Source organism: Arvicanthis niloticus, chromosome 4 (genome assembly GCF_011762505.2).
Source record: "Arvicanthis niloticus isolate mArvNil1 chromosome 4, mArvNil1.pat.X, whole genome shotgun sequence".
NCBI lineage: Eukaryota > Metazoa > Chordata > Mammalia > Rodentia > Muridae > Arvicanthis > Arvicanthis niloticus.
Window position 1 is genome coordinate 115,414,148 of NC_047661.1, and position 24,024 is coordinate 115,438,171.

General features: G+C 42.4%; 1 protein-coding gene across 4 annotated transcripts in view; it reads right to left on the reverse strand.

Moving 5' to 3' along the window:
- The window catches only part of Rap1gds1 (Rap1 GTPase-GDP dissociation stimulator 1), a 134,913-nt gene extending 112,427 nt beyond the window's left edge, over positions 1–22,486 (reverse strand). For all 4 annotated transcript variants that reach the window (XM_034501126.2, XM_034501125.2, XM_034501124.2 and 1 more), the window contains exon 1: positions 22,286–22,486. In XM_034501126.2, the coding sequence (XP_034357017.1) occupies positions 22,286–22,289 (4 nt within the window). In that variant the 5' untranslated portion in view covers positions 22,290–22,486. The remainder of the gene's footprint in view (positions 1–22,285) is intronic.
- Between the last annotated feature and the right edge of the window lie 1,538 nt (positions 22,487–24,024).

Below are 24,024 nucleotides of genomic sequence, written 5' to 3' on the forward strand. Positions count from 1 at the left end.
GAAAACAAAAATTTTTTATTCAAAATACAAATATAAGAACTAAGCCTTTTAAGGTTTTATTTTGTAAGTAATCTAAATATGCACTTTAAATGAAAAAAAAAAAAAAAGTATAAAAACCAGAACTACAAAGAGTGGCATTGTCTTCATAGGCTCAATGTGCAGCTTATCAGAGGATGGCGGAATCATCGTATCTCCTACATTCAATCTTTCATAGTGTGTTGTTTTGACTGAATAGCTGCAGAAAAGACTGTTCTTGTATGTATAGTTGAAAAGCTAGTATTTTACGCTCCCTTCAGATAACTGTGGATGTGCTTGATAGTATAGTCAAGCTGCACTTCTTCAACAGCTGCCGTGTAAAATCAGAACCTATACACTTGATCATTTCCAACTATGATATTAAAATCTGTTGGTCTCTTGCCCATTAAATCTTCCGTGTACACAAGCTGTTTATATTTCTTCATTAGTCATTTAAAAGCATTAGTCACGGACATGCTTCTCTCCAAGTGCTCACAGACTTTACTATTTCAAATTATTAAATTTATTTAATCTTATTGTTAAGCAAGTATATTAAATATTGGGAAGCTATCAATGTATCAAATGTGATTTAAGTTTCCCAATGGTTTAATTTTATTTTACCAACAAAAAATATACCTAAGTTTTTTTTTTCCCTCCTTTAAGTGACAAACTAGTTAACAGTGAGAAAGTAGACACATTAAAGACAGTCAACTCTTTTCTAGTTCAAAGAAGGAGACAGGGTTTCCACAGAGTGACAGGGACTTCCAACAACTCATGGCTGCACTCACTCTGCACAAGCACCACGGTTCACAATAAATGAGCCTTATGTGAAGTTCGTTTCCTCTTGCAGAACTTCTAAAACGTACCCTAAAAGGCTGCTTTTAATAAATGTTTTTCCTAGGGCAGGGGAGATGGCACTGCATCAAGAGTTAACAGCACTGGCTGCTCTTGCAGAGGACCCAGGTTTGGTTCCCAGCACTGACATGGCAGCTCAAAAATGGCTGTAACTCCAGCCCCAGGGCATCTAAATCTTTCTTCTGGCCTCCACAGACTCTGGGAATACATAAGGGACACAAACACACATGCAGACAAAACACCCATACACATAAGATGATAAAAACCTACTCTATCATGAACAGCCTTAAAGTTTTTCTAAGGCTTATAAAATTCATTGGTAAAGACTGTAATACTAATACAATCTGACTAATATATACTGACACATCAGCAGTCTCTACAGTCTTCTTCTACTCAGCTAGGTCTCCAGCCCAGTGGTATACATCTTCACCAGGTTTCATACATGGCAAGCTTATGGAAATTCTAGAAATATGGAATCCCTATTTTAAAAAGAAGGATGATGTGCTCTATGGGAAAGATGAATTTAAAACATTTATATCAAGACGTTAAAGAAAAATGAACAAGCTCTAGTTCAGTGGTTCTCAATTTTCCTAACGTGACCCTTTAATACAGTTCCTCATGCTGTGGTGCTCAGCAACCATAAACTTATTCTCATTGCTATTTTATAACTATAGTTTTGTTAGTCTTATGAATCATAATTTAAATGTCTGATATGCGACTCCCAAAAGGGTTGAGACCCAGAGGCCGAGAACTGCTGCTCTGGCTAATGACCAGATTTTCTTCTGACCTCTGTGTACTACCGCTCCCCTAATACCAAGCAAGCACTTAGAGGTTGTTACATTAGATTGTACTGGAGAATACTTTAAAAATAAGTAAATAGAACATTTCTACTCTGAGTAAAAACAGGGCTTTTGTTTTCTTTTGTTTGGAGTTCTCTCTAAGTAGCCCTAGGTATCCTTGACCTTACAATGTAGCCCAGGCTGGCACTGAGGTAAGAAAGATCCCCTTGCCTCTGTCTCCCAGTGCTAGGATTAAAGGCATGCAACCCTGTGCCTACCCAGTAAAAATGGTTTTAAAGAAATAGCTCAAAATAACAAAACAAAGCCGTGCAGTACGCTGTAAGAGCCACTCAGTAAACACTAATTTGCTGATTTAACTGATCGTGACTACAAATATCAATATTCCTGCCTTCAATCCAGTCTGCTACATATTTTACAATCAGAACAAACTAAGTAATCCAAAACTAAATACACAGCTTGCTCTCTAAATGTATTCTCCCAACCTGTTCTGTACAGATCCCTGGCTGCCCAACTACACAGACAATTGCTATGGGAACCTATGTCCTCTTGATGACATCCTTTTATTTTGTGTTCACTGACATGCTTGACATCCCTCTCATCAAGTTCCATTGTGTATGTCATCATAACTGCAGAGGCCATCCCTGCCATCATCACCTCAGAGTTCATCTCTGCCCTTCATCACCTAAGAGGCCATCCCTGCCATCATCATCACCTCAGAGGCCATCCCTGCCCATCATCACCTCTGAGGCCATCCCTGCCATCATCACCACAGAGGCCATCCCTGCCCATCATCACCTCAGAGGCCATCCCTGCCATCATCATCACCTCAGAGGCCATCCCTGCCATCATCACCTCAGAGTTCATCTCTGCCCTTCATCACCTAAGAGGCCATCCCTGCCATCATCATCACCTCAGAGGCCATCCCTGCCCATCATCATCACCTCAGAGGCCATCCCTGCCCATCATCACCTCAGAGGCCATCTCTGCCATCATCACCACAGAGGCCATCCCTGCCCATCATCACCTCAGAGGCCATCCCTGCCATCATTACCACAGAGGCAATCCCTGCCCATCATCACCTCAGAGGCCATCCCTGCCCATCATCACCTCAGAGGTCAACCCTGCCCATCATCATCACCTCAGAGGTCATCCCTGCCCATCATCTCACCTCAGAGGCCATCCCTGCCCATCATCTCACCTCAGAGGCCATCCCTGCCCATCATCACCTCAGAGGCCATCCCTGCCATCATCACCTCAGAGGCAATCCCTGCCTGTTGGGAGCCGACTTTAGTAGAAAGCGGCTAGATCAACTTTGCAGCCATCTGGAACCATATACCCTGACGAAAGACTTGGTTGTCAAAAGCCTATAACAGCTGAAGCACACTCTGATAAATATATTGTTTATCTCACATAGCTTGTTTTGCTGTTTAGTGACCTCAGCTGTATGGTGCACGTGGTAAAGTGTTTTCACCTGTGTTCTCCTGCTTGTGTATATAAATACCTCAGAATTCCCTTCAAGAAGGGAGACTTGAGAAAATAGAAGAGACTGAATCACACCCTGTCTTGTCTCCATTCTTCGCGTCTCTTGCCCCAAGAGCCACACTCTCTCTTGACCACAGCACTTAGCCCCAAAAGCGTTGAGGCAGAATGTGGGCCTCAACACCTGCCCATCATCACCTCAGAGGCCATCCCTGCCATCATCACCTCAGAGGCAATCCCTGCCCATCATCACCTCAGAGGCCATCCCTGCCCAGACTTATGTCTTCTCCCTGCAGGGTCCTTTTAAAAAATGCCCCACCTCACAGCCTTCTCAACTGTTAACACATACTCTCTAGTACACTGTACCAGCACCTTGTTTGTTAGTTAATACACTACACTTGTCAGTCAGCATAAAGGAGGTGCACACTCCTACTTCCAGAAAGCTATCTAGTTACTGACTTTTGTCTCAAACACTTAAAAGTTACAGTGTACCAAGAGGAAAGGAAAGGTTAATGATGCTAGTAAGTACTTGTTATATAGTCCATATTATCAGAAATAAAATATAGCATCTTACAGTTTAAAACCAGAAGAGAGCAACAAGGCCAATTTAAGGATTTGGGGGTTTGAACTCCTTAATATTTATTTTACTTTTAATTATATGCTGGTGCATGCTGCATGTTTGGGATGCTGCTGGAGGCCAGAACAGGGCGTCAGACTCTTGGCACTGGAGTGACAGGCAGTGTGCACCACTAGAACTAGATGCTAGGAACTGAACTCAGGTCCTCTGCAAGAGCAGTAAGCACTCTTAAACACTGAAACTCTCAAGCATCTTGTTTTGCTTTGTTGAGATAGGTCACATGCTGGTACAGAATTCAACCTTCCTGCCTCAGCCAACCAAATCTTGGCTATAGGTATGCATCACCAATTCCAACACAATTTAAGCATTTGAAGACATAAAGTAACTAAACTCTTCACAGAGCAATCCGTTTGTTTAAGAACTCCTATTAAGGCCAGGTGTCCTGGTGAATGCCTTTAATCCCAGCACTTGGGAGGGAGATGGCTCCCTGAGTTCTAGGCCAGCCTGGTCTACATGGAGAGTTCCAGGACCTCCTGGACTACACTGAGAGGCTCTGTTAAACAAACAAACAAACAATCCTAATTAATTTTAAAAAATCAGTCTCTCTATTGAAATAACTATTGCCCTATAGTAATGTGAAAACATTTTAGGAAAAACTCGCTAAACTCTTCATCCATAACACTGGTTCTCAACCGAGGGGTTTGACCCAGTGCTGTATCAGACATCCCGCATATCCGATATTTACATTACAACTTGTAACAGTAGCAAAATCACAGTTATGGAGTAGCAATAAAACAATTTTAGGATTGGGGGTCGCCACCACATAAAGGACTGTATTAAAGGTCGCAGCACTGGGGAGGTTGAAAACCACTACTCCTGAGGTAGCTCAAGCTAAGCTGGATTTCAGCACTTCAAATAAATTAAGGTCAATGCTTAAAAGAAATCTTATTGTGAATCCATTTATAATACAGTGTTAAAATGTTTCCCATCATGATTTAAGTAACGATTACGAGAGCACATCTGTCAAAACTCACCTAATAGTAATTTAAAAACTGTACATCTGAGGACATGTGAGTTATCTCTTAATTTTACAAGCACATATTGGAAAATAAAATGATTAGGCCAACAACTTTTTTCCTTCTGGCCTCGAGCTTCCTAATGGAGCATTATCTATCACAGTGACACCTCCAGCCTTCTCTGCCTCCTCACTTGGCAGCTACCTTTATCCCCTCTGCTGGCTGGACAGGAATAATGGATGAGGTTAATATACTGAGAAGAGGCAGGAGCAGTGCTATACACTGTAGGCCCAGCTAACTGGGAGGCTAAGAAGAGAGGCTCATGTGAGCCCAGGAGTTCAAGACACCAGCCCTAACAGTAGAGTCTGATTCAACAGCTAGTTACCGAGCTAGAGGAGAGGACATGTACACTTCAGCCTCTTTTCTGGTCTTTTTGTTTGTTTTTTCTTCTATTTTTTCAAAACAGGATTTCTCTGTGTAACAGCCTGAGCTGTCTTGGAACTCTGTAGACCAGAATGGCCCTGAACTCAGAGATTCATCTGCCTCTGTCCTCCTGCATGCTGAGATTAAAGGTGACTCCGTAACCACCCAGTTTATTTCTTACGATAAGAAATCTCAGGTGTGAATCCTTACCATACAAATTATTGTTGGTGTAAATCCTAATTCCATATTTGATAATTTACATGATGAAATTGTTCAGTAAAAATGTCTCAACCTCCTTCTGCTGACAAGGTACTATAGTAAGAAAGAAGATGGATAATCCCCTTCAGTAAAAAGAAGTATTCTTTAAATTTTTTGCTTTGTAGAAATCAAACCCAAGGGCGTGTAGTATATACTAAGTAAACGTTCTAACACTGAGTTATACCTCAGCTTGAAGAAGTATTAATAGCAAAACATTTCCCCCCAAGATATCTCTTTCATATAAGACCAAGTATGATGTATCCAATGAAAAGAAAGCACATAATAGTTAAAGTGACAATCCTGAGCAAAACGTTATTGCTTCAGAATGGCCATGCTAATGGTACAGTCACTGAGGTACAGTTTAGGACTAGGCAAAATTTTGCGTAGCTTCCTTTAAAAAGCCATGTGCTATTTAAAAACAAGATAGTTCCACATCAAAGGAAGTCAGGACAGGAACTCAAATAGTGCAGGAACCTGGAGGCAGGAGCTGATGCAAAGACCACGGAGGGGTGTTGCTTACTGGCTTGCTCTCCTCATGGCTTGCTCAGCCTGCTGTCTTGTAGAACCCAGGACCACCAGCCCAGCAATGGCACCACCCAAAATGGGCTGGGCCCTCCTACAACAATCACTAATTAAGAAAATGCCCTAGAGACTTGCCTATAGCCCGGTCTTTTGGGGGGCATTTTCTCATCTGAGACTCCCCCTTCTCTGATGATTCTAGCTTGTGTCAAGTTGACAGAAAACTGGCCTGTACATACTCCTAACACCACTGCAATCCTCCAAGAGTCTGAGGATGGGAAAGCTAAGTAAGTGAATTGCAAAGCAGGAACTTCTATAACAGCAAGCTGGACAGTTAGTAGAAAATCGTTTCTTTTTTCTATACCTACTACAGATGCTTGTTATCAAAAAAATTAATAAGCTGGTCATTTAATGAAAACTCTAAATTAAACTTCATAAATTATCCTCTTATTTTGATTTATGCTGTGGCACATACATACCTATTCATGTGCATGCAGGCAGTAATAACACCAAAACCCTATGGCCATTCGCCACTTGTCCACGTTAATGGTTAATCTTGATTGTCAACTTAGGAGGATGTAAAATCATCTGGACCCAAGGATTTCTCTAGAGTGTGTTTCTACGAAGGGTTAACTAAGACTCAATATGAACCTAACACTAACCCAAGGGCTGGAGTCTAGGTCCAAATGAAAGAGAGGAAGCCAGTCAGCGATGAGGCTTGAATTCCAGGCCAGCCAGGGCTACAGAGAAACACTCTCAATGCCATGCAATGATGGGCTGTGCTCTCAAACTAGGGTCAAAATACACTGTCTTCTCAGGCTGCTCTCTATCAGGTGTCTGAGGACAGTCAGAGACTAGCACATCTTTAATTTCTCTCCAAGGTAGAGCTCCTTCATTCTTAAACTATCTGTAATTGCTATTTCCTATCAATTATACTCTTCACTTCAAGCTACGATTCTATACAAAATAAGACTTCAGGTAAAGCTAGTCAACTTCTACAGAGTTTGAACATCATGCCAAGTGACCGGACTCTGAAACTTAAGTAACTTTCTAAGTAAACTGATTCAGCATACCATTTTTGTAGAAATTCACACAGTTCCAATCTTGCATCTTTTTTTCATTTCCCTAGTTTTATATTTTTGTTTACATAAAACTCTTGTTAATATGTTTTTATTAGATGGGCCATTTGAACATCTTCACATCACTCTCTCCCAAGTGAAATGTAATCTGAAGTAGAAACTTAAGGATTCGCTGGAAAGTCGGTCTGGTGGTGTTTTGCTGGGGCAAACACGTGAAGGAACATTTCGTTAGAGTGGACACAGGTGTGAAAGGCTAAGGTGGACTCGAGAAGGAACGTTTCACTGAAGCAGACACAGGAGAGGATGTTCTGCTAAAGTGCAGGGCTGAGAACTCGCACGTGTGGGTGGGCGTGGGTCCTGTTGGGCAGAGTTGTGATTCCCGCGTGGTGTCTGCCGCCCCAGGCTGCTGGACATTGCTGGGGAGAAGTGCGGAAATTTGGCTGAGTTCTCTCCACTCGGCACCAGGTGGATGCTGGAGTAAGAAGCTGCTCAGGGCTCTGCCCGAGCGTGGAGCCATCTCAGCCTGAAGTTCCTGTGGGGACAGGGCTTTTGGTCTCTGTCCTGGGGCTCCCGGATGCTGCTGGAAGCCACGGAAGAAGAGAGACTGGGGGCATAAGGATTGGACCAGCCCACAGCCAAGAAAAAAATGAGGGCGAGAGAGGCTCTGACAGTGCCCTGTGGGTAGAGATTCTTTGTTGCTGCACTCACTTGGCTGGGTCCGCTAGCTCGGCTGAGATGGCGGACGTCTGCCGGCAGAGAAGTCCTCCACGGGAGATTAGGCAGCAGCAGCAGCTCATTAGTTAAAGGCCTTCTACATGGTTCCCCACGGCAGGGCCCCAAAGACAGAGGAAGTCCATGGTTCTACAAGATTTATTGTCATGGCGGAAAGTAGATGATTGTGGCCGCACCTCCACCCCCCCCCACCCCCCATTTTTCAAGGCAGACCTGAGTTAAATAGGGAGGAAGGAGGGAAGAGGGTCTGGGAAGGAATGCTTAATTGGCTACACCCTCTGGCCTTCAGGTATCTTATTAATATGGAAATCTGTTGGGGCTGATGCCTGTAGTCACGCCCTCTACCTGTGGAGGGGCTGGTAGGGGCTTTGCTCTATGTGACTGAAAGGGGTGGATCAATGGAGCCTATAGTCTGGGAGCATGGTGAGATATGTGCCATCCCTCACAGGCATGGACACCTGTTGGGTCTCTGGCTATCTCTAGCCAGTGCTCTACCAGAAACCAAGCCATCTTTCCATGGTCCCACACTAAAACAAACACATAAAAAGACAGGTGACGAGAGATTCTTTGCTAACAAGGCGCGTGTATTGGTCTGCCTTACACTGTAAAATTGAGCTCCATTTGTCAGGACTCTTTACACTCGGGTTGATTGGATGCGCGGGCTGAGGCAAGGCACATGGAGGACATGGATGTTTGGAGGGCATAAATAGAACTCCATGGAGCGATGAGAAGAGAGCTTGGCTTGCTGGTATAGCGAGCTGTGCAATGCTTGTAAGTCTCAAGTCTTCGCTGATCTTCACTTCCCTGAGAGAGACACAGCTGAGAACTTCTGGTGTTCCTTTTGGTCCCTCCTGCTGACTGGAGCCGAGGCAGAGGCCTGGCTGTCTCTGCTAGGTCATGTCACCACTACTGCTAACCTGACTCTAACAAACTGGACTGCTGGTGTATCCGTGAGGTGTTTGTGAGTGGATCGAGCTGCTGTTGCCTGCTAACCTGTGAAGTGAACTGCCGATTTCCAGACAACACAGATGGGAATTGCTCCAAAGAACCTTTCAAAACAGGTCCACTTCCTTCCTTTTCCACTACCTCTGGTGGGTGGTGGGCTACAAGGGAGGTTAAAGTGTTTAAGAACCATCATTAAAAATAAGGTTTGAAAAGAAAAAGTTATAGTAATAGATCCTGACAACCTGACATCACTTTTCCCACCACCTTTACTTAAATTTTGCTACAAATTATGATGTAAATTGCCTTGACTAAGAAATACTTTTCTTGTGAAAAAGGTAATGACTCCAATCACTGTGGAGTTGCTTCTCTTGTTATTGTGGAAGGCTGGTACAAAAGGTTCTTAGCAATCTTCTAACAAAAAGACACTCTGAGCAATGTCCCTCCCTTTCTTTGTCATGCTTTCACAAAGGGCTTTGAGGTCAAGCTACTCTGAGTAAATGTTCCACCACTGAGCTACAACCCGGGCCTCACTCATCAGAAAAGAAGAGTCTATTTCAGTTGAAGGAGAAATACTGCTGTCTTACTAAGTAAGTTGAGGGCCAAGAATGTCACCGATCCTCATGATTTCAATACTAGACTTTAATATGTAAGAGCAGGGCAGTTAAATTTTATTTCACACACACCAAGATTTCAAGATCCATTTCCTGTTTTACAGCTGTCAAATACGGTTTTAGCATCCAGCATGATACAAATTACAAATTAATAACTGTCTTTTGTATTTATTCACAGAGCAAGTCACAGAAAAATCCAGGCTTAATGCTTTAAGAACTGAACAAGAAAAATATTGGGCTAATATCTTCTCCACGGGTTTATAAATGGAAAGATTTACTACACTTCCATATCAAATAGTGGCCAAGACCCAAGATATTATAAGGCACTGAAGAAAAATCAATGCAGATAAATGAACAAAGCTTGACAGCATGTTAAAATTTTTAAAAGAAACCCAAGAAGCATATTGGAACAATGTTAGTGGAATGTAATCTGCCATTTCCAAGTTTCTGTGAATTGCTGAAATGACCTCTACACAGGGGAGAAGTTCTAGGATACAAGATAGAAGAGGCATACTTCCAAACTATAAACTGTTAAGCTAGCTTTCACAGCATAGAGTTGTGTAAACACAAAGGTAAAATAACCACTTGAAACACATCCACCCTGTTACAGTTCCTTACACCTAGGATGCCTGTAAGGCCACCTACAACCTCGAAATGCCAGCATTCTTTCACTGGGATTCATCCGGAACAATGTCTCCGTAGTTGACTCTTTTATCCTGTGCCCTGTCCAAGGCTCCATTTTTTTTTCTTTACTCTCACACTCCACTTAGCTCCAAAAGTTAGCACAGAGGTTAAGCTTAATACTGAGGCTGAGAGCACCAACTCCTTCAGCATCAACTCAAGTGCATGTTTAAGATGCATTGTTGATTCCTAGCACTTAAGGTTTAGGTGCAACTGATATCCTACCTCCATGTTCTGCCCCAGATTCAAGGATGTGTCTGACAGCAGAGGAAAACCACAGAATACGTTCAGAGAAACCCTAAGTCTACATGAAAATGGAAGGCATGCCTGATTAAAACACTAACAACATCACATGTTGAAAACTAAAGAATAAAATCTTAACAGATTACATCACGCATCAACTAACTCATTTGCATTTCCTATGCAAGTTCACCTTACAGTCAGTGTCAAAAGCCTGCAGTCTATGGCCTTTACCACATCCTCTTCTCCTCTTGCTCCTCCTCCTCCTTTCCTTCTCCTTCCCCTTCTCCCTGTCCCTTTCTCCTTCTTCTGTACAGTTCTGCACAACAGAGTGCACAGCTCATCTACACCTCAGTGTAGAAGAGAGTTTTCTGCAGCGCCCTGAACCCCTTTACGAACATATGCCTGAGTCTCTGTCTCCATTATACACAAGAGTGCTTGGGTTCCTGCAGAATGCTTCTCTAGCTCCAAGTTCCTCGATTCCTCCTACAAGACTCTGTGCACTCACCAAAGCACTGCCTGTTTCTTCAGAGTTGTTCTTACAGGTCAGGTGACCACGGATCAGCTTTGGCCTGGACAAACCCGAATGAACTGTACCTCAGAAGGCTGGTTGATGGCTGGCAGCACAGTTAGTGTTAGCATACACAAGTGCATAGTATATGCAGGCTCTGGGTCTGACCTCTTGACCTGAAAGGTTAGAAAACCCTTTCCCTTCTCTTGGATACCCTTTCTTGGGTCTATCTTGCCTTTTAGAATTCCCTGGTCTATCACTGCTCAGCAATTTAACAGTAAATATTCTGTTTAATTTACGGGGTGCTGAGCTGAGAAAACACCTCAGCTGCTGGTGTTCTTTACCTCATAACGTGAGGACATGAGTTCAGTCCTCAGATTCCATGTGCAAAATGTTAGGCTGTTTGTACTTCTAATACTAGAGGTGAGAGGCAGGGCCAGAAAGGTCTCAGGGTTGCTGGCCAGCGGCTCCAGCCTGACTGGTGAACTCCAGATCAATGGGAGACCCTGTCTGAAAGCAGATGTACAATGATGCCAGAGGTTTCCAGTGACTTCTATAAGCACACGTACACATATGCACTACTACACACACATGCACACGCACATGTCAAAAATTTACTCTGTGATAATAAAGATAATTTCCCCTAGACTCTTGGCATTTATGTACCATTATAATTATCTGAGCAAAAAAAAAAAAAAAAAAAAAAAAGGTACAATAAAAGTAAGTCTCCCTCACAGAAGACACTCCATATCTGGATAAGACCCTCTTCTTTCTGGAGATTTGTTTTTAACTCTTTTTAAGGCAATACACTAGAGATGATTTCTTCTCCTCAAGAAAATATTTATGTGTTGAGGACCGCACTGCCCCACGCTTTGGGACTAAGTGCTCTGGTCAAGAGAGAGAGAGTGGGGATGGAGGGGCAAGAGACTTGAAGAATGGAGACAAGACAGGGTGTGTGGTCAAGTCTCGTTTACTGTCTCCCATAGACTATATTCACACCTCCTATTGACTCTATTACAAGGAAATCCTGGGTATTTATAAGCACAAGCAGGAGAACACAGGTGAAGACATTTTACTGAGTGCACCATGCAGCTGGGGTCACTGAACAGCAAAACAAGCTATGTGGGATAAACAAGATGTTTGTCAGCGTGTGCTCAGCTGTTGTAGGCTGTTGAAAAACAAGTCTCTATCAGGGTATATGGCTCGAGATGGCTGCTAAGTTGATAGCTGCTTTCTGCTAAAAGTCGGCTCCCAACATTTATGTAATAAATAAGGGTATGTATGTACATTTATTGGCTGGGAACTGTATAATGTTTTAGAGTCCTAAGTTTGGGGTTTCTCTTCTGAAGTGCACCCTTCCATGTGCAGATAGCCTGGAACTGTCGGCCTAGGTCCTAACACTAATGTCTCTCCACAAGGCTTCACTTTCTACCACCATGGCAGCCTCCAAGTGCTCAGACTTCTCAGGCTTTTCAGACAGAGCCCTGCTGAAGGAAATAAGCAGCTTCAACGTCTTGATCACTGGGACAAGAAAGCCACACAGTATCACCTCTGCTGAATTCTACATTCTACTGGTTAACAACAAATCATAGGTGGATTTAGATTCAACAGAAGTGGCTTCTTACTCTCAGAGGGGATAGAAGCTGTATACAGTTTTGCAGAGCAAGAAATTACAGCCATCTTTGAAAAATAGAATCTGCTATAATAACCATGTTCACTACACAGTTATGTAAGTACAACAAACGTGACTCTTTGTTGGTTTAACTTCTGAATATAAGACCAAGTTTTACAAACATGACTGTATTTTCAGTTTTGGAAATGGACATTCACGTTCACATGGGCATTATCTTATGTAACACCTGAAAATCTTCTGTGAAGTAACTGTCAACCAAGTTGAATTCAGAAGTTGAATAATATGCCTAGACTATGTACCAGGGGATTCATCAACCAGGGGATGATTCAAAGTTCTGGCCTTTCTTCTGTCCAGCCAGTTAACACTTTGAGCAGATAAATTCATTCTGTGAGGATCAGAGCTGTGCAATAAGCTGGAGCTTTCTGTATGCTGCTTTGTGTGATGGACCCTCCTCGAGAAGGGAAATTTCCAATTAACCAGTTGTACTAGGTAGCAACTGTCTAGATGCCTGAATGTGTATTTAAAAACAAAAAATAGTGGAATATCTCAGGGGACAATCTCTGCCACAGTATCAAAAGGGATGGTATACTCTAGCTTTTAACAGGTATTTAATTCATAAAGGAAATAAATTCGAGGGAAGAAGTCCAGATGTTGGCAATGAGTAGAAACAGCATTGGGTGCTAAACTGCGATCTTTCACCGTCTCCATCCTGCGTCTGTGCTTCCTCCGAGGATTCAGTTAGGACCTTCTATTATCCATTTCCTTTACATTATTATCTACAGTTAAGAGTTTAAGCTTTTCCAGAAGTGAGACGTGACTTGTCTGCTCCACTTATTTTGTAGCTTTCTAGTAACAGCTACTGTGCTGATCTCGTCTTGTCTCTGACTTGTTGACAGCGCCTGTACAAACTGTGTAAAAGCCAGAAGCACATCTTAATGGACCGGTGTGATTCCCTCTTGCAGCTTAACATTGTAACCTTTCCAAAAATGAATCTTTGCAGGTAAAAGGAAGTTAATCAGTTCACATGAAATTCAACATCTGTCCTAATTATATTTTAAACCAACCTATTTTTCAGTTTTATGAAAGTCGCTTGGCATTCCCATTCCTGTGAGGCATACATTCATCAACTTTTTCTTTGCTCATAATGGGTTCACATACTTAGTGAATCTTGACACGGGGATGTTCTTCAAGACTTGCAGCAAATAGCCTTTTCAACCTGACCAAGATGTTGGTTTCAGAGTATCTAAGACAATATACATATCTCACAGCTTACAGTTTGTGAAAGGGTCATGAATTGTTTGATTCATTCTATTAAAAAGAAACAAACAAAACACCCAGGAAAAATGAAGAAAACTCAGTAGTTACTTGGGATTATTTTATATAATTTTTTAAGTCTTTTTTGTAACTTAAAAATAAAAGTAATATGATATTATTGTTTTTGTAATTCCTATATAGATAACAGTTTTATGTTGCCTTACATGTTAGTGAATGCTTTCTAAGATATAATAAAATGTTTAATAGCCCTATTAGATTATATTATATATAATAAAATATCTAATAGCACTCTGATGGTCCCATTATTTTCCCTAGAAATTAAAATTAATCTCAAAAGCCAAAAATAAAGGGAGACTATAGCAGCACTTGGTCTGACATAACACTGTTCTCACTAGGCACTTGAGCCTGGAGGTCCTGTTTGTAATGGGTCATAGCTTTTCTAGTCAATAGTGGTAGTATTTTTAGGCTTTAGATAAAATAGGCACAAAGAATACAAGTAGCTTGTCAAAGGCTATACTAGAGATGTCATTTTTTATTTTAAGATTTATTTTATGTGTATGTTTTGCCTACATGAACATATATGTACCATGTGCATGCCTGGTGCTCACAGAAGTACAAAATATCATTGGATCCCCTATAACTGTAGTTACTGATTGCTGTGAGCCACCACGTGGGTGCCGGGAACTAGACCGGGTCTCCTCCAACAGCAGCAAGTGTTCTTAACCACTGAGCCTTCTCTTCAATCTCTGTACTACGGTTTAGAAAAAAGCTGAAAGTAAATCTACACAAGGACCAATTAACTTCAAGTATCTTGCTTTTAAGAAATTTAAAGTGGTCTTTCTCTTAAAGATGATGGATTTTCTACTCAATACTTATTAGTTTTGTCATGCAAGGATGCAGGCCCAGTGAAGACACACTTTTGAACTATTTAAGAAGTCAACATTTCATTCTGACCAGCATGTCAAATCAAGTTTTAGACAGACCCCAATTTATATTTTTTAACATGAGGATATTACAAAAGGAATATGTGCTGTGGATAAATTAATTTTGATCTGTTCCCATACCCATGAACCTTAGTACAATATTTATTCTCAGGACCATGGGTCTAAAACTTAACAAGAGATAGTCTATAGTTTACTGGATTACTATGGTATACTGTAGGTAAGTTAGACTAGAAGAACTAACTTACTGTATTAATGTACATAGAAATACTTAAAACAGAGTTACTTTCAGCAAACCAATATAATTGCATTGTAAGTTAAGGACCAATTAACTTCAAGTATCTTGCTTTTAAGAAATTTAAAGTGTTACATAGATTATCTGTCATTGAGTGGTTGGCATATCGTTGTATTATACATTAAAAACACTGTAGCTATACTAGAAAAATAGGTATAATCTTGGTATTCATCACATTCTCAACTCACAGGACAGCAATTCTCGAAATGATGAAACAGGTAACAGAATATCTTGTCACAGCAGAATTCCTTCAAGAAAATAAAGATGCAAAGATGCAAACGAAGCAAGTTTCTAAATGGCACACTTCTTTTGCAGGCAAGAAAAATCACTTACCCATGGTGAGTTAATTATACTTGACTGTAACACAGCCAAATCTCAAGCTTATTTAAGAATAAATAGCCCTTTATGGTCTGGGGCTAGACATAACAGCATTCCATCTTGGGCCTTGCCCCTGGTAGCTATGGTAACTAGAGTAGAATAATACAGCCAGCTCTTAGGTACTAACTATGGTACTAAAGCCATTGGGACTCCCTAGGGAGTGGATGAAGACAGAAACAAGGGAGCCCCACCTGGGATTCACCATTCAGCACCCAACTGCAAGTGATCTTGGGAGATGCCAGGAGCATATAGGAATTAGAAGCTTAACTGAAAGTAGGGCTCCATGGTGCAGCTTCCATACTGTGGCCATGCTGCAAGGGTTGGACTTGGCAGTGATGCAGCTCTTTGGGGGTGGGGGAGGTCATGCATGCGCCCCAATCTGAAAGACATACCCCAATCTGAAAGCCCTACAAACTCACAGGTCTCACTAGGTCGGGCTTGGTTAAATCATACTATGGTCTATCCTGGATGTCCATCTGCGGTGATTAGATGTTCCTTTGTGTCTCCCAAGAAAAGTGCAACAGGGAACAGCTCAGTTGGCAAGTGCTTGCTCGACAAAATTGAGAACTTAAAAACTCGGAGTGTGGGGTCAGGGGCTTGCAATACAGTCTACTGACAGTCAACAAAAAGTAATAGCAAGATTTTCCCTGGGTCATAAGTCATCTGTTTTCACTTGTTGGTTTTTCGTTTGTTTGCTTGTTTTGTTTTCAAGAATTCAATCCCAAACTGCTTTTAGTTCTGTAAAGCTTTTACATAAAACAATGATTAGAAAGAGTATTTTCGGTTAAGAAAATATAATCTTGTATAACCTGAAGTGGAATCAAACATACACAAGGAACACAAAGAGGCTGATTTAACCAGCTTAGAAACTATGTTTGCCAAACATACAGTGTTTGAAGCTTACTGTTCTTCATTAGCAGGCTTTTAGGGAGAAAAGCATTTAATCCTCAAGCGTACATATCCTTTAACTGTGCCACAAGGAGAGAACTTGATTGGCATTTGCACTTCCAGATTTAACCATGGTTCTGTCTATCCTTATCAGAGTAGAAACTGAAAACTCTCAACTTGCCTTACCACATGGGAGCCCAGCGGGTTAGCATTTGTAGGATTATAGTTGATTTAAAAATAAAAAAAATAAAAAAAAACTAGGACACAGGTAATGCTCAAACAACAAACCACAAAAGAAGAAAGAAAGAAACCAACTGACCCCCCACCCCACCCCACCAAGCTCATGTCTTTGAAAACTAGATTTCCCTACACATTTGATGTCTCTAATGCATCTCGTCTCAAAGTCAATGTAAAACTATTTTCATATGAGAAATGTATAGTACAATAATGTCATCTGGACAAATTAGAAAGAATCACCTGATCTATCTTGTGCAACTGCTGTGTCGTCATCTGTTAAACAAGATCGCCATGAAAATAGAAAACTTAACAGGTATATTTGTTGAGGTTTCATCCGTTGCTATGTATTGTAAGGCTAAATACTGGCCCCCAAGGTCTGGTTGTCCCCAGGGATATACATCAAGTGATGCTATGTTACCTTGCCTCCCAAGTTATCCCTGATTGGTGAATAAAAATGACCAGACTGCAGCTGAGCACAGAGACAATGAAGAGAGCAGAGAGAAGATACCATGAAGTAGATGGATAGAGAGAACATAACAATAAAGGCCAGCTGGCTGGAGTAGGAGTGGCCCAGACGGAACGTGGCACGTTATATCTCAAGGTTACTGACAGGAAAGTAGACAAGGTAGCACAGAGGGTTGGTACCTGCCCAGCTTTAGTGCTTTTAAGGCCTATTATACATTTTTAATGTCTTTTTTTTTTTTGTTTTATGTCTTATTTTTTATGTCTTATGTTTTACGTCTTTGATTTGGGAACTAAATGATCTAGGTAGAGTAGAAAACCCCAAATAATATTTACTACAATACAGATTTTTCAAGCTAAAACTACAGTTAGAGCCTTTCACAAGCACACTAAGAGTTGAGTTTTCAATTGAAAGTAATTCATTTGAATGCAAGTTGGGAACTACCAAGAACACAGAAGACTTCTCTAAATGCCTCCTGTACAAGAGCTAGGCTCATTAAGAACAGAGGAGCACAACATATCCCTGGGTTTAACCCTCAACATATCCAAAATAAGAAAGAAATTATCTGTACCTGGCAACACCTATGTGAAAAACTTCAAAGACAAAAATCATAAAATTTGATTAGAGCTCTGCATTAACTGATAAATATCTATAATCCTGATAATCCGGTGAGTTAGAACCATAATTAAGTGTCATGTGATCCTTCAAAACAACTTGTACCACACAAACTGTCCAATCAATGTTACTGTGTTTTGAATTCAACCAAAGGATTGCAGTTGTTTGTTTTCCTACGTCATGTATTTCTTTTTTCTGCTTAATAGTCTTGACTTTGCCTCCTGGCCTAAAAGTCTAAAACATTTAACATCTGGTCCTTCACAGAAAAAGCCTGCTAACCTCTGCTGTATGGAGGTGTTGGTCCTAATACTCCCTCACCTGAGACTGCAAACCTACTCAATCAGAACTGTGAGCTGCCCCAATCGTTTTTTTTTTTTTTTTTAAAACAAGTTCTCTAGGTGATTCTTATGCAAGCTAAAATTTGAAAACTACTACTTTAAAAATCAAGATTTTTAGAATGTCTTATCCTCTTGGACAAACTATTTCTTTGAGTCAGTAAAATAGGGAGTGCCACGTTATTAACTGTTAAGATGATTAATTTTTAAATTCTATAAAGTGTAACATAATAACTGGCATCCACAGTGGGCAATTACTACTTCAGTGGTCTTCTGAAGACTACTGGCCCATGAGACGTGTTCATTAATTTTTAGAATATCTGAGACAGTTATTAAAACCATTATTAAAAATTAAATGATACGCACTTAGAAAGACACATTAAAATGGGTACTTATATTATGCAAAACATCACTTTTTCATTATATCTTATTATTATTTGTGTCCATAAAATTATTATTTCCATATGGTGAGTTCACAATATAATCACATTAGAAAACTGATAATCACTAAAATTAAATCTCAATTATATATTTAGTTTAACTTTGAACTTAAATGAATTTCAATTAACTTTTCATATAGTGTTGTCTAATATTCTGGTAGATACAAAGTTGGAGCAAGTTTTTTTGATTTTTTTGTTTTTGGGGTGTGTGTGTCTGTCGTCTGTCAAGAATGAGACAGACACACTTCAGGTTTCCTATAATCTTCAGAACTATATGAGCCACAAATAACTATACTAGAAATAAGTGTGTGAGTCACATGTATCTGTACCTGGCAACACCTATGTGAAAAACTTCAAAGACAAAAATCATACAATTGATTAGAGCTCTGCATTAACTGATAAATATCTATAATCCTGATAATCCTGTGAGTTAGAACTATAATTAAATGTCATGTGATCCTTTGAAACAACTTGTATCTAGGTATCTAAAGTCATTCTGGATAGAAAAGAGGGGTAAAAGATCACCAGAGGGTCTCGGAACTTCACAAATACAGCTGGTCACAGCTTGCAGCCACTTTATAACCATTTCCTTCTCACTATCCTCATCCCTGGCTTAACTCCAGGAATTCCTCAAGTAACAATCCTGTATAAATAAATGCACTCAACAAATTCTATCCCTCTACAGTCTGAATACAGTCCCTATCTCAGCCCTAGTAGAGCTAACAAACTAACTCAAATACTTAAGTCGCTTTGTTAAGGAGAAACTGCCATTTGAAAACTAAAGAAAAACATCATACATAGACAGAATAACTATAAGCCATCTGAGATACTGGGTACATTTCAAAGCTGAATTCCAAATATCATAAAATTTATAATCAACAGACTTTGGTTTAGATGGTTTTGCTCTCTTTAAAACTAACATTAAATCAAAATCTCCAATAACAGATACAACAAAGGTTTAAAAAAAAACAAACTATACTATCCTATGATATAGACATAAGAGAAGGGAATGTCAAAGAAGTGTGAGGCAGTACTGTGAAATTACCATTGTCGTCAGGTAAGAGAACAGCAACATTATGCTCCATGAATACATTTAACAGTTGACTCCCTCAACAAGTGCAAACTTCAGCTGGGCATTTCAGACCTGCCACTATTTGGTGACTGCTAACACTTTTTCACGTCTGTCTCCCAACGTTTCTGTATTTTTCTCTAGCTAAATGAGGTCTTTTGTAAACTTTTCTAGAAACATCTCTAATCTTCTCTATTTTCAACTTACGCCATCCCCCTCTTCCCAGTGGACAGTCTCATTTTTACCTTTTAGAAGCCTAACCTTTGGTTCACAAAACATTTCTCTAAAAGCTCTGCATCATCAATATCTTTGTAATATATGCAAAGATACTTTGTATCATTTGCAGATTTCTTCTTTTTGAATAAAGATTTTATGTTGCTGTTTGAGACAGGATAACTTTTCTTTTTAATCCAGCCAGGCAGCCTAGGCTGGCTTCAAATTCATTGGTCCTCTTGATCCTCCTGCCTCAGCCTCTCCTCCATTGTGGTGAGAATACAGATGTGTGCCTTCATACATGCGACTCACACACTTATTTCTAGTATAGTTATTTGTGGCTCATAAAATTCTGAAGATTATAGGAAACCCGAAGTGTGTCTGTCTCACTCATTCTTGCCTCTCTTGGACTTTTTGATCAATACTGGATTACATATACACATAAAGTAATAGCTGGGATCTGAGAGGTTACATAGAAATTATCCTTCTTTTTCTTATGGAGAAAAGCCATTGCCATAAAAATACCTTTGAAGGGTTCCAGCTGGGACTCAAGCATGCACAAGGTTCTGGGGTTTCAATACCCAAGAAGACAGAAACAAAACCCCACCCCCGCCATTAATTAGTATATCTTAGGAGTTGTCATGACTTCAGTGGTTCAGATATAAAATTATCTTCCAAGGTTTCAATGTTTTATTATTTTATATACCTCCCAATCATACAAAAACATATTAATCACTGCAAATAGCATTATAGAAGGAAACTAGATACCTAAGGTTGCCTTCAAACCCACACCCTGCAACAATGTAACCACTTTTTAATGAAAGGCCTTACAGTAAGACATTTTCTATACTTCCCTGTCTACCAATTCATGTATTTGTTCAGGACCTACATTTTCAAGTTTAAGAGCTGGAAGTACACACCAGTGTAAATAATAATTTGACCAAATTTTACTAAACACCTACTGTGTGAAAACTCCTACAAAAGACATAAAAGTCATCTTCTTGAACATAAAGTTAAATGTCCAAAACAGCTAAATATACAAGTTACTCCATTAGACATTATGTGAGTGCTATTTAAAAAACAAAAACAAACAAACAAACAAACAACTTCTAACAGGGTACCCCAAGTGCTAACAGGAAGGAGCTGAAGAATTTTGAGAACCTTCAAAATAAAATGGGTTTTTAACTGGATTCTTTTTCTCTTTTTAAATCACCCAACAGCATTAAAGATTTGCAAGATTATTAAGTAATTTAATCTGTTTTGGGTCTTTTTATTCCCTAATTTCTTTTTATTCCCTAACAACAGATCTTGGATATCCCCCACACTGAAAAAAATACTGATTCAACATTTTGAACTTTTAGTTAAAATGAGTTTTAATTAAATTTCACCTTTAAAAAACTGAGACTTGTTTCTACACCAAACCCGAAACTGTAATTAAAAGCCTTTGAATCCACAGATTTTAATCTGTAATCTGGATTAGTATTCGTTAAAAATTCTATTCCTAGAGAAAGGGACTTTCTTTTATAGAAATGTTCCAATTGCCAGTAGTACTCACTTGGAAGACAAACAAGTGAAAATAAAATTCAGGGTGTTTTGTTCTGTTTTGTTTCATTAAAACCGCCGCCTCCTCCCCCAATGGTCCTCTTCCTACTAAGTGACAAAGATCTGACTCAAAGCTCAAAGCATTTGGTCTTCCGGGAAACGCTACCCCATCATTTCTAGATTCAGATACTTCCTTGAGGGTTCTGTATTGCCATGACCAAACTCTAAGCGTTGAGCACTGTACTGACAGATGAAAGGACCACACTCATAAATAACTTGCACAAAAGGAGTGGGTAAAGTCCGAGTGGAGGGACGCCGAAGAAGCCAGTTTTTAAAAGGGGAAATTACGATAGACCGGAATAGAAGCAAGTTGTTACTATCAAAGAAAAACTTTTCGCTCTTAATTACAGAAGAGAATGTATCCGGTGCTTTTGTAATTATGCGCAGGTTGGCAATATCTGAGAATTTCACGTTCAAACAGAAACAGTTTTATAAAACCTGTGCACTGAAATATCCATTCTTTTAGGATTAACTATAAATACAATGGAACTAGAATCAGATTATGCAGATTTAGGCAGGGGCAGCTGGGGCAGAACAACCGGCATGCAAATTCCTTAACAATGTGTTGCAGGGTACAGTTTCCAGCTACAGTAGAAATCAAGAAAACCCGCTTGAGGACCGGAACTGTCTCTCAACACTAATTCAACAGCTAGCGGCTCCCGCCAGCCTCGCGCTGCCCACGGTGGCGGGCGAGTCGTCACCTCCACCTTGGAGGCTGTCCGCTCCGGCACTCGGCTGGCAATCGCCCTCTCAAACTACTTGCCGGCTCTTCCCGCACCGGCGCCGGCCGCCGGCAGGCTGCGGAGGGAGCGATCGCGCCCACGGGAAGGAAGTTCCGCCAAGTGGTCGGGCTCGCGGTGGGACCGAGCCTGCAGCACGGCGGCCTCCCAGCCCCGGGGACGCCCCGCGCGGCCCGGCGCCGGCAGGAAGCGTGGAGGAGGGGAGGCGAGCGCGGAACCCGCCGCCGACCCCACCCCGTGCGCGACCCCGCCGGCCCGGCTGCCCCGCGTGCGCCCGCGTTCCCCGGGGAGGGCCGCCGCCCGGCCCCTCGCCGACCCGGGGACCCCGGCAACTTTGCAGGAGAGATGCATTGCCACCCTGCAGCGCGCTGAGGGGAAAAAAAAAAAAAATGTCAGGCGATGACGGCGGGCAGGACTCACCCATGTTCCTCCCACAGAGTGAGGACCGGCAGGGCGAGGCGAAGGGTTCGGATGCGGGCGGCTGGGCTCGGCGGCGTCCTCCCTCTACCTCCGCGTCTCCCGCAGCCAGGGAGGGACCCGCGGGGGGCGGCCGCCGGGGAGGAGCAGCGGCTGCGGCTGCGGGCGGCGCGGCCGCGGCGGGGACGAGCGGCGGGAGGCGGGGCGGGGCGGGGCGGGGCGGGGCGGCCGGGCGCAGCCTGCGGCGGGCGCGGCTGCGAGCGAGCGAGCGAACGTGCGGGCGGGCGGGCACGGAGGCGCCGAGCCGTCCCGAGGAGCGCCCTCCCGACGCGCGGCCGAGCGCCCCGCCCTCCCCGCCGAGCATGCTCAGTGCGGCCAGCTCTGCCTCCTGCCCACGGCTGGCGAGGCTGAGCCCGCCCGGGGTCCGTGCGTCTGCGGACCCTAGCGGTGCAGCTTGGTGGTTGTCGCCCGAGGGGTTGAAGTCGCCAGGCTGCAGGGACAGACCCCCCCCCACCCCCCAGGAGGAAGTCTCTGCCCTGAGCCTGCTTAGCAGCGCACGCCCCAGGCGAGCACGTGCGGGGCGGCGGAGCCGGAGGACGTAGATGTCCGCGGGCGTGTCCCCTGGGCGCATCAGGATGTCCTGTGGGGCTGGCGGGAAAGCGGATCCGGCGGACGGCGGCCGCAAGGTCACCCTCGGCGGGCGCGTGCCTAAAGCCCTTTCACCCGGCAGCCGTCGGGCGGGACCCTCCAGGCTGTGTCCGCCGCACTCCCGCTGTTCCCGGGAAGAGAGCGGCGCCCAGATCGTAAATATTGAAAGTCCACCTACGGTCCAGGGTAACCTGGTGGAGGATGAGCCGCCCGGGGACCGTGACCGAGATACTCCCACATGCTCGCGGGGCTCGGGGTCCCCGACTGGGCTCTCTGCACTAAGAGGAGGCAGTAGGAGACCTGCACGTGTCCTGACCCCTGTGTGGTTGATTAGGACCTGGACTTTATCCCAGGGGTATGGCGATCTGTAGGAAGAAGATCGCTAAAGCCCAGGACTCTCTTCCTTTTGCAGCTCTTTCTGTCAGATAGGGCCGTTTCTTCATCTGTGACTCTCACAGACCCAGTCTAGTACTGCAGGCACAGTCACAAGAGCCTCTCGAAATGTTTGGTACTGGGATTTTATGTGATTTTTCTGAGATAAAAATGCAACATAATTAGAGACAGGTGTGATCTACTTACAGTCGCTCAGGCATAGACTGATACAGACGTTAAGCACCTCGTTCTTGGAAGAAAAATACTCTTCGTATTTGCCCATAAGTCATCTTGCAGAAGCCTCTTAGGGCTGCTGTGGTAATCCCCATAAACAGGGTTCGAACAAGAAAATTACTGACTTTCTGGAGGGCAGAAGACAAACCAGGGCGGGACCATGCATCTTCTGAGGGCACCTTTTAACTTCCAGTAATTTCTTTGGCTCGTGGCACTATGACTCCAACTTTCGCATATTCTCCTTGTGTGTTTATGTGTCCACTTTTCCCTTATTTATAAGGACACTGGTCATGAAGATTGGGAAGACCACTCCCAATCGAGTCTGGTGTCTGCACTGACCTTATTTCTAAACAAGGCCGCATTCCGATGTGTAAGGGATTTCAGCGTGATGACTGGGTACAGTTGAGTCAGTGAGACCTTACAAACATACATGTGCCGTGTCCTGCTTCTTTTTTTCCCCAAATGTTTGCAAAAGACCACCCGAGGCC